This window comes from Chaetodon trifascialis, chromosome 3, assembly GCF_039877785.1.
Source record: "Chaetodon trifascialis isolate fChaTrf1 chromosome 3, fChaTrf1.hap1, whole genome shotgun sequence".
Taxonomy (NCBI): domain Eukaryota; kingdom Metazoa; phylum Chordata; class Actinopteri; order Chaetodontiformes; family Chaetodontidae; genus Chaetodon; species Chaetodon trifascialis.
In genome coordinates this window covers 20,357,737-20,372,503 of record NC_092058.1, presented here as the reverse complement: position 1 = coordinate 20,372,503, position 14,767 = coordinate 20,357,737, and the positions used below count along the sequence as shown (strand labels likewise).

The 14,767-nt window shown below is 45.2% G+C and overlaps 1 protein-coding gene across 5 annotated transcripts in view; it reads right to left on the bottom strand.

The window, feature by feature from the left end:
• Window positions 1-14,767, bottom strand: part of plxna1b (plexin A1b) — a 186,512-nt gene that overhangs the window by 54,599 nt on the left and 117,146 nt on the right. For all 5 annotated transcript variants that reach the window (XM_070959932.1, XM_070959934.1, XM_070959933.1 and 2 more), the window contains exon 10: window positions 4,897-5,097. In XM_070959932.1, coding sequence (XP_070816033.1) covers window positions 4,897-5,097 — 201 coding nt within the window. The remainder of the gene's footprint in view (window positions 1-4,896; window positions 5,098-14,767) is intronic.

The following is a 14,767-nucleotide window of genomic DNA, read 5'->3' as shown; positions in this document are numbered from 1 at the left end:
AGATCATTTGTCCTCTCTCTTCTCCAAACTCTGTCTGTACGGTCTCACTGCCGTCTTCCTCTGTTCCCTCCTCCTCCTCTCTTGTTGCCCCTCTCATTCTCCTGCTACCGCTGCCTCTAAAATTCCTCTCCTTTCTTTCCTCACTCCTCACCCTGCTCTCTGTCTCTCTTCTCCTTCTCCATTCTGTATGCCTGCTTTCCCTGCTTTCTCCTTCTGCTGCTCCTTCCTGTATGTGTTTTTGTATGTGTGTCTGCATGAGCTCACACACACAGGAGCGTCCGTCTCTGCTGCCCGACTGCAATTCATCATCATTTTATCTGCCTTAATTGGATGCCATCAGGACCCCTGATACTTCCCATTTCTCCTTTAACAAACAGCTGCTCGCTCCACACACAGAAGAATAACACACAGACACACAGCCTATCCCAAACTAGATTTTCTCCTCCTGCCCTCATGTCTACCTTTTTCCGCCCTCACTGGTGAAGGAGTGAGAGAAAGACGGTGATGGAGTGGCCGAGTGGTTTATCAGACGGAAGGTAATGGTGTAAGGCCCGCGCTGATATTATCTCTCCTCTCATTCCTGCCCTCCAGGGAGTAACAAGAAAGAGGGATAAAGAGGGAGAGAGAGGAGGAAAATGGAGACACTGGAGTACAAATGGGCAAAAAGCGAAGACGGAGGGGAGATAAAGGCAGAGAGAAAGGAAAAGTCTCAGTTCAATTCTCCTCTCTCAGCCTCGGCCTTCAAACGATACCCAGCTGTGCTCCATCAGCCTCACTGACCCCCAGAGCACGGTCATTTGTGTGTGCGCAAGCATTGTGTGTACATGTGTTTATTCGCTCCCATGACCCCTCTGGCGCTCTGAGCACAACTTCCCAGCCCACAGCTCAGCATCTTATTGGCCCCAGCACCCTCACCTCAGCCTCTGATTGGGCCACACACACTAAGGAGCTGCCTGGGCCGGGTCAGAATACCGGATGGAACCAATGCAGACACCAGCTTGTTGTTTTGGTTGCTGCTGACCGGAGTTAACTGCTACCATAAGGCCTGGCGGATGGCTCCGTATGTGTCAGTGGTAATGTGGGCTTGTTTGGCACTAAGAATTATGGAGAGAAGTCTTTTTTTTTCCTTGACAAAATGATCAGCGTTTTTCTCCAATTAACTTGCTATAGGACCTTGGACAATCTGCCTTTTCATCAACTTTCACAGGTTCCAAAAATACTGAATGAGATCTGGCTCACTACCCTACTTCAAAAGTGAGAGAGGGACAGCGTGTGACAAACCATATTTTTCACAATAAAAACCATTTCAAAGTTCAACACAGCAGAAATGCAGAGCTTTGAGCAAATTGAAAACCCTTACCCCGAACGCATGCTTCTTCAAAGTCTTGAGCATTGTGTGTCTCATGTCTCTGCTTGCAAAATCCAACCTTTTTCCAACACTGCATTCTTTCTCATGTCTTATGCTTTGCTTGCTATTTCCCCTTTGGGATCAGTTGGTGTGTACGGTAACCTTATACAGAAATACCATAGCACCAATATTTCCCCCCCATAAGCAGATATAGATAGTCAATACCCAACAAGGTTAGTATAGAGCTGATGCTATGCTATCATATATCAGGTGAGTCACATGTACAGTGGATTATTGACAGCCTCCGGTTAGGGGATACTATAGAAGAGTATTGAGTTATGACGGCCACTGTAAAAGGAGTGAAGTATGGGAAACTAGAGTTTAAACATGATCCGACAGTGGATATCCTGTATGTCCCGTGGATAGTTATCTTCTTTTGGATAGTGTGATGATATTGTATGAAAGAGAGGAGAATGGGTTTTAGCCTCAGGAGAGACTTTGGAGCTGATTTTCTCCCTCACACCCTTTTTCCTCCCCACTCTGGTCTCTTCAGTATCCCTCTCCCTCTCACTTTTCTCCATTCATCTCACCTGAAATTGTCTACTACGCTCCGATTTTCCTAGTCTACCTTGCCTGCTCTCATATCCATGTGTTGCCTTTCCGCTGTTATCTAGTATTACCTCTCTTCCTGTTGTTTTTTTCTCATCCTTCTTTCCTCTCACACTTTTCTATATCTTATTCAACTCCAGGTATTTCATCCTCTCTCCTTCCCACTGCTTTATCACTTCAGAGGAATTCTCGCCACAGCACTCTCGTCTCTGCCCTTGTCCTCATCTTTCCTACAACAAGTGAGTGAGTGTATGTCAGTAAACACTTACGTGTATCTCAAACACGAGGCTAAACTGTGGATTAGCACCCCTGTGTTTATCCTATTGATTAGCAAGCCCCTCTCCCCCCTCCGACGCTCCTCTTGCAGTGGTATAATGAAACTGCACACCCAAACACACAGCTATCCTGGGATCCATAGCCTTAGGCATACTGAAGGATGCACATGTGCACACACGCACAGACACTGATTAACCCCTATCCCCATCGCTGTGTGCCCACAAGCCGAGGCAGCAGTGTGTTTGCAGCATAACAGATGAAGTCTATTTCTACTGCAGAGTCATACATGATTCATTAAGTTGGTGCTGAACACTGTCAAAGTAGGAACAAACATGGAGGCGCGTGCATAAAAAGTAGAGATATGAAGGTCTATAAACGGATAAACTAATATTTAAGAGCCTCATTCTTTTGAAATACTGCTCCACAGCTATATCTCATCCTAATAATTCATGACACATAATTACACTCATAAGCTCAGGCCTGGATGAATTATGCCTTAATGGAAAGTTCATGCAGCTGGCATCTTTTTTTCATCTGCTGACTCCCACGACGGCCTCATGTGGACTTGATGCACACACTGCATCGATATCTAACGGTGCAGTCAAGTTGGCACAGCTAATTGCTAACAAGGGCTAAGCGCTGACAGCCCAGGGCTAATTGCTGCTAGCATGTCTGCTGTGTGGACATCAAATGGAGAAATCTGGCTTTTGGCTGGGGCCGGGCTTTGCTGCTGATTAGCACTGGCCTTGCAGCTACAATAAACAGTCAATAAACAGACATCTCTGTGGAGAGACAACCCTATCGCTGGCTAATTAGGCCTGCCTTCACAACAACTTGCTAGTGTGTGCCAGCACCTGAAGACTGCTCGTCAATACGGACAGAATCAAATGCTGCGCTAGCTGTCACAGCGGCTACCCAGCAAGCTATACAGCTAAATTTAGACTGCTCTTGGTGTGTGGTGTATGTGTGTAGCTGCTAATATCTATCTGCATACACATTTGACTGTGAGTCACAGTGTAGCATATAGACAGGTGGTTAAGATCTTTAGGCTGCTAAAACTTATTAACCAGACATGATGACTTCTAGACGTTTCTGCTTTATATTAACCTGCAAAATATTTCCCTCCATGTGCAACATGTTGTGGTGACAGCTGCAACAGCCTCATCTAAAACAAAATTAACAGCACCCACTCTCATCTCACCTCAGCTTTGTTGAATTGCATTACATGTTGAGATAGAAATAGACAGGGACAGGCGAGCAGCAGAAGTGGGAGCATGAGAGACGACGAACATGCAGTGAGGAAAGTGGGGAATGGCTGGAAGAAGAAAGTCTGACAGACCGAGGGAAGGAGGCAGAGAGAAAGATGAGCTCTACAGCCAGACTGAGGAAGGGGGAGAGAGAGGGAGAGAGAGGGAGAGAGAGAGAGAGAGAGAGAGAGAGAGAGAGAGAGAGAGAGAGAGAGAGAGAGAGAGAGAGAGAGAGAGAGGTATAGAGTCTGGGTGTAAACATGATCAATCCGCTCCCAACTAGGTTCAGAGACAGACTTCCTCTTCACATTTTCAGCCTCAGTGAAGCGCGACGCTAGCTACCTCTTATCTGTCACGCTAGTTTGAAGCCTCACAAACACACACACACACACACACACACATAAACACAACCACATTTCAACACAGACAACAGGTATGGACCCACATGTACAAACTCCTACCTGTAAATCCTCTAAGCGCGCACACACACGCATGCACACAAACAAATTCTTATTAGAAAACTTTTGCAAAAAACATCCTCAAGAACACTTTAATCTAGCACACACCACTCATCTCAGCCAGCCACAGTCACAAGCACATAAAAATATCGCAGACGCACTCAACAAAACTATGATGGCTGGCCACTGCAGCTTCACGCTCGACAAATGATGTAAATGATGTACCACATAAACCATCTGTTATGATTCCAACCAGTACAAAGACCTGGAGATCTGGAGAAAAAAAAACATTATTAACTTCTAAGAACACTTATTGCTTCAAGTGGGTCTCAATTCAGATCACGTCTCTGTGAACTCAATATCTATTTGCTAACTATCAGCTCAATGTGGGAAGATCAGTATTGGATCATTTATCTAACTCGTGACCAAGCCAGACTCCAGGTGATGCATGGTGATCTATCAGGACAATGAGCATGTGAGTGTCCAAAGCGGTTATTAGTTGTAGGAGGCCATTATTTAAAACCTGACCGAGTCAATGTGCTTACTGGGATCATGATTTAGTTACCTACTTGCATTGATTAGGACAAGAATAATTGTGCTAAATGACTATGCTTTTAACCTACACAAAATTCAAAGTACCTTTCCTGCTCCAGTCTGCAGGGCTTTAGGTTTTACTCACAACTGAGATTTATAGAGATTTATATCAGATGCTTTCATTTTGTCAGCGCACAAGACAAAATGGCATCCATGTCAGGATCTTTCCTGAATCCTCTCAATACACAAAACAGGAACTGAATAATCTCTGTAAACACTGAAACGGCACCATCCACTTTGGCTTCTCTCTCTTTTTTCCTATGACACTCGAACACACCACCATCGACAGGGCTTTAACAGCATCCACTCATATAACCATATTACCAGATTATTAATTTCCTACGTTCAGTGGCTTCTTACTCACCGCTGTTTTCTGGCACTGGATGGAAGTGCTGTTGAAGCGCAGGGCGGGCACATTGTGGGTCTCCCCCTGGATGTGGAAGACACACTCGTAGTTCCTCTGTCCTGACTGGGGCTGTGGCAGGTTCTTGGCAGCTAAGGTGATCGGCTTTGTCACCCCGACAGGGATGTAGATCTGGGTTGAGGGGAGGATCTGAGGGCAGTCCTGCAAAGACACACGTAAAAAGAAGAGAGAGAGAGAGGCTTAATTTTGGAGAAAGTTACAGAACAAAGTACAATACAGTCAGAAGAGCGAGCATACAAGGCACAGATAGCAGTAAGATAAGAGAAGGAGTGATGAAACAGAACACTTTTTTGTTGATAAGAATGAAAAAAAAGTGAGCAAGCTGTGGGTTACATATTTGATTTCATGCCAGATTTGCTACAACGCACTCAGCCTAAAGAGCTCTGCTGTGATGCACCGTTCACATGTGTTACAGGCTTGTGCAACACTCCCACTGGCCTTGCACCACATATAAATGCTGCACAACAACACTTGAGCAAGAGAGCCTTTCATGCAAAGTTCAAGAAAGATTATCTACCCAATAAAACTATCCACATCACAACAGTGCTGCACTGTTGTGGCAGGAAGATGGACTCCAGTGTATTAAGTCCATGCATGGAATGGAGTAATGAACTCATGAACTGTGTGTTTGCCTGTGTGCGATACTGTGATACTGATATTGGCCAGAGCTGACAGAGCCTTGTTTAGATCATCCCTGTCCGCTGGCTCACACCCCTGGAGGGCTCCTTACATAGATGGACAAATACGTTCCTTAACGTGTAGTTGGCTTAATGAGCATCTATACTTGTATGTGTTCACTTTACTGGAGCAGAATGAGACAGGACAGTCCACTCAGTGCGTGATGTTTCCTAGATATGCATGCGTGCATTTGCTGGAAGAAATGAAGTCATTACAGCATTCATGCCATGATTTGGCAGCGATGCAGGTCTCGTCAACACCGAGAAGGAGAATGAGAAAAAGGAGGAGAGGAGGAGGGTGGGAGCAGGGTCTTACACAACATGAGTTAAAGCTTGGGTGGAGCTAACCCACCCTGCGCTGTACTAAGTTAGATCACTGCGGACAAATCTCACACATTTCATAACCTGGAGACACTTTAAATGATTCACATAATAAGAGCCATGTGGCAGAATGCAACTTTTCTTTCATGTGAGGAAAACAGGGCTTTGAAAACAGAGTCTCAGATGACACAAACAAAAAAATCACCCCTTTAATATCTCAAAATCCTTCGTTTAGTGGAAAATATGTTATATGCATGTATGTACATGAGTGTAGGAGAGGCTGAAGTTGACGGTGTTGAAGTCAGAAAAGCTTTAGATGGGGAAACACGGAACAGATCTAAAATATTCACTGCACACAAGGCACAGCAAACATCCTCTACTTCACTTCTTGTTGTAGCTTTTCCTTTAAGCAGATAGCTGGCTTCCTGTCAGTGAATTTTTCTTACCCCTCCTCTCCTCTGAGCTGTTGTACATTAGAAGCTACAGCATGTCCCCAGGGCCTGAACACAATGCCGGAGTTTGTTCATTAGGCTGCTTAGCCCTGGCCTTGTGCGGCTGATCACACACAAACACATGCATAACACATAATGAGAGAGGGGAATACTATAGGAGGGAGAAGAGGCCTACAGAAGTCCTGATGTATAATCAACTAAGAGGAAAGGTGGGTGAGGGGAGGGGTGGAGGCTGGAGGCAAAATGAATGGGGTGTGAGGTAGAGAATGGCGGATGGAGGGAGAGGATGAGAAAGAGAGCCATGTTTTTGAGTGAAAAGCATGTGAGGGAAGGAAGAGTGAAGGGAGAAGCAGAGGAGGTAAGTTTAATTGGGAACAGAGCAAAGTGAAACGAGGTAGTCACATAGCTGTTGACGCGAGAGGAAAAAAGAAATGGAAAGACTCCAAAAAAAAAGTAAGGTTCAAAAGAAAAGATGGGAGACAGAGAAACAAAACAACAACAACGAAAAAAGAGAAAACCATGAGAGGAATGCCCAGATCCCTCCGCACCTTTTCTGTCTCTTTATCTATCCCCTCCATCCAGCCTACAGTCAAAGCTTCATCCACACCACGTACCCAAGCCCCCCAACAACATCCTACTTAATTAAGTGCCTGGAGCCTCAGACAACGCTTGAAAATTGATATAGGGGGCCAGAGACGGAGAGAGAACAAGAAAGTAGAGATTGACTTGCACTTGTGGCTTTTGAAGTTCTGTCTCAGTAAAAAAAAAAAAAAAAAAAGGGATGCTCGTGTCAAAAGCTGTGGGCTTACATCGTCCGAGGTGCCACGAGAGTCAAAAGAAAAAAAAGAAGCATCCTGCTGCTAAAGCGGACCTGTAGGTGCTGGTGTGTCAGATGCTAGCATAGCCTCTAGCACAAGCTGCAGCTAACCAATGTTTTATTCATCCCCGTATCGACTTTGTGTCAGCTCTGCTGCGCGCTCGTCGTTCTCTCTGGCAGTCATCTTTCCTTATATGATCCCTTTCCTTCATTCAGCCCTTTGTGTTGTCATTTCAAGGTATATCGCAGAAGAAAAATCTAATAATAATGTTGTTTCTTGTGTAATACTCAGGTCTAAGTTATGTCCAAGCTCTTTACAGCTGCCACACCGGGACATGTGAAATCGAATATGATAAAATATAAAAGTCAGATGGTCTGCCGCCATGCAAAATAACTCCAGCACTTCACATCAAAGACTTAAAGTCTGACTATAATGCAAGCCAACAGCAAGCGAAGCAGTGCTGAGATAGTTCATGGATGGCATGTTGCAAGAGTTCAGAAACCGTACTGCACGAAGCTCCCCGTTTCTCAAATGCAAGATGACGCTGCGTCCCAGACAGAATGGAGAGGGCTTCTGGGAAAGAGGTGGAGGCAAGAGGGAGGAAAAAGAGGACACTGAGGGAAAGCGAGAAGGATAAAGGGAGAAGTGCTCTGCAGAGAGAAACTATTTCATCAGTATTTGTGACAGGTGCCAAAACAGTTCAAAGCCAGCATTAGGGCTACAAAGTGCAGAGTACACTGAAACAATATTTCACCAGGGGGATTCGTTTGAAGCTGGAAAAGATCCTTTTTCTCTTTTTTCCCTCCGTTTTTCCTGACTTCTCGGCTTTCATTTCATCTGTGAAGACGGATGCTGTGGTTTTCTTGGCCAGATGTGACACTCCATCCGGTTGCTTTCAGGAGGACCAACAGGGAAGGAAGAGAGAGCAGTGTGTATGTGTGTGACAGAGAAAGTCGCTGGGATGGGGTGTGTGCCGTCAAAGTCTCGGGGAGGAGAGCTGATTCAGTTAAATGTCTGGAAGCGATTCGCCGGGGGACCGAACGGCAGTTTTAGCTTTTCGCAAAACACAAAAAGCACTAGAGCCAGACCTGTTTTAGCAGCAGCTCGCTTCATTATAAGGTTCACTTTTCTTGCTCTACTGTAAGCGGCAAGAGCCATTTCTAGCAAAGTTACACGTGTGTGAAGTGGAGATGACGCGTGAAGGAATGTACGCCACAGATGGTTTCTCCACACCAGAACACCGTACAAAAACATCTGCTCCATTTTGAGATTCTGATCAGCGTCTTTGCATTCTGATATCTTCATAAGTGTTTTTAACACCAGCAGATGTGGATACTGTCGCTGTAGAAAACCCCTTCTCTACATTTAAAATTCTTTGTTTCCGAGCACACGGCTGACGCCGAGTTGGGTGAACAAACATTCATCGTTAGCTGTGAAGTAAGCTCCAGCCTGACTGGATTGGGATGTAGAAGTGTGTATTTGTAGCTGTGTTTTTGAATATGTGAATAAGTGTATATGTTACAAAGTGTGTGTTTATGATGGCGGACGTCCAAGTCTCCAACTTCTGTTCAAAGCCAAGTAGCCAGAGGGCTTTCCTTACCTCTCTGTGTTTGTTTTCCCTCAACAGCCGCTGTTAGCTTGGCTGCCTAAGGCTAGTGCCACAGTTCCTACGTGTTAACAGCAAATGCATATATAATTATGTAGATTACAAAGTATTGTATACATTAAATCACTGAAAATTAACTGCATTCACAATAAGAGGAAGCCACTTGAAGTTGATGTGCAACTCGATACGTTCTAAAGGCAAAGATGAGCATCATTCTAAACAATAGTACACTTACAGTCATACAATACTTGACCTATATTTTTTGACATCTTACTGCCGACACCCAGATGCCAGTTTTGATTGAACGTCGCCATGAGCTCTCTCAAAGGAGAGCAGCTGTCGTTCTAGGTCAAGCCTGTTTTAAAATATTCCTTCCTTCATTTTCAATGCACTCTGATGTGTGCCACACCACCTCGTTCCACACCAAATGGAACAAAGTAGAAGAAAAGAATTAATAAAACACGTGTTCAGCGGGCGGATGAGATAATCTCCACTCGCAAGTGAGCAAAACACCTTTTAACATCCGCCAAGAGCAGATAATGAGACAGTCGGCAGGCAAGCGTGCGTGCGTGTGTGTGTGTGTGTGTGTGTGTGTGTGTGTGTGTGTGTGTGTGTGTGTGTGTGTGTGTGTGTGTGTGTGTGTGTGTGTGTGTGTGTGTGTGTGTGCGTTTGCAGATATATAGAAGGTGAGAGATTAAAATCAGGACATATTGTAGATTGGGTGGGGTGGAGGGAGAGCGAGGGGTTGGAGGGTGAAGAAGAAGAACGGGGCGCTATATAAATAAATAAATACTTTAAAAAGCCAAAAGAGTTCTGAAGGCTTTGGCGTAGCCTGACAAGATATAAATTAATAAAGCTCCAAAAACACTGCGCATATGTAATGAGGCGGGTGTCTGGTCGTTTTTTTAACATCCCCCCTCCCCCAATACCCCCCCCCCCCTCAAGTCCATCCATAATTAATTAGCCGCCTCTGTGATGTGGGGGACTATAGATCAGGGAGGAGAAAAAATAACACGCTAAATAATGAAGTAAAGCGATACGGGGAGCCCGGGGGAGAGATGAGATGGCATGGATGGCCACAGAGGAGCGAGGGGGGTACACTGGTACAAATAAGAGGGACAGTGTGTGTGCCTGTGTGTCACAGGGACTTGACAAAGGGGTATACGAAGAGTGCTGAATGCTCCCCCACCGCCTGTCGACATGTGGCCCCCCTCCGTCTGCAACCTTGAACTAAAGTCCCATCTATGCCTTGTTACAGTCCACTACACATTAATATTATATTACAACATCATATATGGAATCGAGTCAACCCCTTCATCCAGAGTGCCTGACATGACATGGTGTGTTGTGTCATACGCCTTGGCTGAAGCTGCTGGGTTTTGAGGAGGGGGCCGCCCGGAAAAGGAATAAAGCTTTTTGTGTTTAAATGTGCACAACCTGCAGAGAAGAGGAGAGCGGGAAGAAAAACTACACCTTCAGTGTACGATGAGATGGTGACTAATTCAGAGAGTGTAATGACATTGGGTTGTTTAGATTTAAGTCTTGTTGTATTTATTCATTTGTTTAATTATTCTCAATAAATCAGTATAAAGTATTTCAGCTCGGCTGAAGTTCTGAGAAGAGACAAATCATTCTTTGAGAACAGCATATATTGTGATAAATGTCATCCATAATAACATTTTCAACCATATTGTTAATGGAAGCCCGCTTCCAAATCACTCCTTAATCAATATAAGCCAAGTAATATAATGTCATACATCAACACATCAACGCTAGGACCACATAGTCCCTGTTTCCCTCCTCTGCTGTGTACCAGCTGGCCACCAGCCATGTGTTTGTTTCTCTGTGTGTGTGCTTCTTGGGGACTTGTAACAGCCACAGGGATGAGAGGAGCAAGACGAAAATGCCTTCCCATTAAAACACTGGTAACAGAGATTAGACAGAAGTGTGTAGGCGTGTGTCTATGTAAAATATAGGTTAAAATCGACAAGATATCGCACACACATCACGACATGTAATAAACAGCATACAAGTGTGCAGCTATTATTAAAAGTGAATATTAACAGGAGTGGGTGTGGTACGTACACAGAAGCGTGTGTGTGTGTGTGTGTGTGTGTGAAAGAGAGAGAAAGAAAAGAGTGTGTGTGTGTGTGTGTGTGTGTGTGTGTGTGTGTGTGTGTGTGTGTGTGTTGAGGCAGCCTCATTAGCAGGCAGAAACCAGAAAGATGTTCTGTGACCAACCACACACTTACTCGTGGGGAGGGAGAGAGAGAGAGGGAGAGAGAGAGAGAGAGAGGGAGAGAGAGAGAGAGAGGGGGAGAGAGAGAGAGAGAGAGGGAGAGAGGAACAACTTAATAAGGTGGCAACATGTAGAACAGTGCCGGAGCGAGGGAAGCGAAGGAAGAAAAGGGACTTTGAACCTTGAAAGGGACTGTGAGATTGTCTGCCCACGTCCTATGTTTCCTAGCAGAGTACTGATGCAGGGAAGAGGAGATGGAGGAAGGGAGAGGGAGAGAGGGAGAGATAGGGAGAGAAGGAGAGAGGGTGAGGGAGAGAGGGAGAGAGAGATGAGTAAATGGGAAAGTGAGCGCAGAGGAATGAGAGTGAGAGAGAGTGAGCGCAGAGGAATGAGGGAGCACGGAGAGGGGAATCTGAATTTGGAGCGAGATGCAGGGGATCGTGTGACATGAATGTTATTCAGTGTGGATTATCAAAGTCTGACAGAGCAGGAGCTTGACTGGATCTACCTACATACGTGCCCCTCCTATACATACATACACTCTCACATTCTGCCACTCTTTGATGTACCACCCAGGCACACATGCATGTTGATTTCATCTCCTAATCCCTTATCCTTCGCTTACAAGCAGGCTGACAAACCTACACAGTTTATCCTCTTGACATAGACACCATGGTATTCTATAAAACAATAAAAAAAAAGCAGGAATGTGAGAGTATTTCTTAGTGAGGGTCTGTTTTTTTCCAGTTAAATAGAGTAGAGGGGGTGGGGTGGAACTCCTGGCACCCCGTTATCATTCTAACCCAGATATGTCAGCGGCGATCAAACCTTGTGCTTTTCAGCTTTTCAAAGACAGACCTTGATTTCAGAGGTAGATACGCTCCTCTGCCTGCCGCCTATAGCTCTTCTCTGCACGCAGTGTTTCACAACTAAGATGCACTGAAATTGTGAATTTTGTTATCAAAAAGAAGTGGACGCACAGACCAAAGGTTTTTCTTGACAATTAACTCTCCACACCTGTGTGGACACGTTAGCTTCTTATTCGTCTGCCAGTTTCAAAAGACTGAGCATCAAGATCCAGAGTGATCAGGTTTACTGATCATTTCCGATGGATCAGTTTGCAAACAAGTCTGCTTGCCATTCTGCAGCTGTATTCCTTCAAAATGAGAACAGAAACCAGATGAGCGAGCCCAGAAACAAACAGATTTGTGCCACTAAGGGAACAAATAACAGAGCAGCGTATAACAGTTTCAGCTTCTCCAGTTCACAAATAATGACCTGTGCCACAATCTACGTCCACTGTGCTGAGAAATAATGCTTCATTCACACTAAAATACCTAAAAGTAGACTTATTAAGATCCTGCCTGTAACTGAATAACCTGCTTCTGACAAGATGTGCCTTAACGGTGCTATGATGCAGATATTGGCAGCATAAGATTGTGTGTCAAAATGTGAAAGCCATAAAATTCAAGGCTTTTGCCTCCATTTTTGCTTTCTTTAATCAGGTCAATACCAACGAACGTAAGGAAATGATCAAATCTCCCAAAACAATGAATGTGTGTCACAATGAAACCTAACACAAAAAGTATCTTACGAGCAGTTTGACAGAGAAAAGGTAAGTGAGGACCCAGCTCCACTGTGCTGTCTGTAGAAGTGCCTTCAGCCGCAAGGAGCCAAATAGGCTAAACACAAGAAAATGAATGAATAAATTACTTTTCTTTTGGATCTGAGCGGCATTTTGCGTTTTAAAATTATGTTCAGTTTTTATGAGGGGAGAAAAATAACCTCATTTTATGGTCTTCAAGGCATGACATTCCAGACTATATAAAAACTGAGTGATACCCAGCGCTCCACTGGCACCAGCATCCACCTCCATGTCTCCAAAGGTTGTATGTAGAGGGTCAGGTTGGAATAAAAATCAGCGCAGGCCACTTTACTAAAGCAACACGGTGAAAAGCCCAACATGACGAAGACAGTTGGTCTTGTGAGATTGGAGGACGCAGCACGCTACATCCTTTTTCTCCGTGCCTCTCCATCCCAGCAGGCAGTCGCTGTTTCTCAATCACACTCCCTCTCCTTCTCTGCTCTGCCTGCACTTTTCAGTTTGTTTTTCCCTGAGCTCACTTTGCAGTGTTATTCATCTGTCTCCAACTGCCGTCATCTCGCTCTCTTAGTGACTCTGCATTTATCTCTTCCTTACTCTGACGCTCACACACACACACACACACACACACACACACACACACACACACACACACACACACACACACACACACACACAAGGCTTGATGGTGAAAATGCAATATTCATTTGTGTTCACCATTAGGTGGGCTGGCTGTGAGAGCTGCGGAAATGAAGATTTAATACAGCCTGAATAATTAAACCGCGGGGACCCGTGACTGACACACAGACACACACTCACACACACACGGTAAAACACACCCGTGCATGGCCCGCATGCATACCCCTGTGCCTCGATCATGTCATCATATTCCCGTGTGAATGTCCTTGTGTGAATCTTTACTTCATATTAGCTCTTCATTAAGCTCGTGATTCATTGTGCATTCCTGCAGCCAGCACGTTGGCATAGCTGGGGTGATGCTCGTTGCATCAGCGGTCCTTGCCGAGTGACACAGGATTACATCAAGGAGAGAATAACCTAAGAGCAACGCTGTGTTTGCCAGTGCTGAGCTCGATTGACTGGCTTTGCAATTTCTCAATGTCACATAAGGATTAACACTTTGCAACCAATTAGTCCGAGAAAGTGTCCTTCCAATCTACATAAGCGTAACACTTTGCTGCATATGCTAAACTCCTCCCTCCTCCATAAACAGAACTCGTCCTTGTGTAGATGTCTACTAAGCATACTTCTTAGGGTAGGACAGGCTGGTCTCTCCGCGGTGTCTCCCTGTCAGGGCGACCCACCCTCCCCGCCTTCTGTCGGAGAGGGATTGACGCACGATGCAAGAAGGCTTTCGGAGTAAGAGGGAATTTTAGGTAAAGCCTCTGAAAAAACATAAGGAAGAGCTGGAGGAGAGGCAAAAAGAGGAAAGATAAGCTGTGGGATGGTGCGGCTAAAAATAGGCACACAGAGAGGGAGAGATGAAACATCTGCATGCATATGTGACAGGCTGTGCATGTGTGTTAGCCTGTGAACACATCTGTGCGTGAGTGCACACAGCGACGGCATCCAGGGACAAGAACCAAATCTCTCCTGCCTTTTTTTCCTTTGCCTGATGCAAACAGTGCGATCGTGTGGGAAGTTCAACAACGCACGCACACACACAAAGTGCAACGTGACTGAGGCTGAATTACATTACCAGTATTCAAAAAACACTTCCTCAATTTAGCGCACTGTTCTCTGTTAACGAATTAGAGGGATGCACAGGAGTTTGCCAAAACACCTGATACAATCCCACACTGATTTCCCGGAGGTGGAAATGCGATTATTGACTCTTGGACAGGCGTCTCAGAAGTTCTGTGAGAAAGTTCCTAAAAACAGGGAGGACTGGAGGCTTGTCAGAAGGCGTTTGTAACCAAGGGTTAAAAGCTGGACGATCACGGTCCGACTACGATCCATCTGGCAAAGAAGGCATGTGGTTATTTCACCCTGTCGCCTCCACTTCCTCTCCATGTTCCCTCGGTTGCTCTCTCTCCCTCCCTTCCCTTCAAGCACGGAGCACATTTGGAAAATAAAA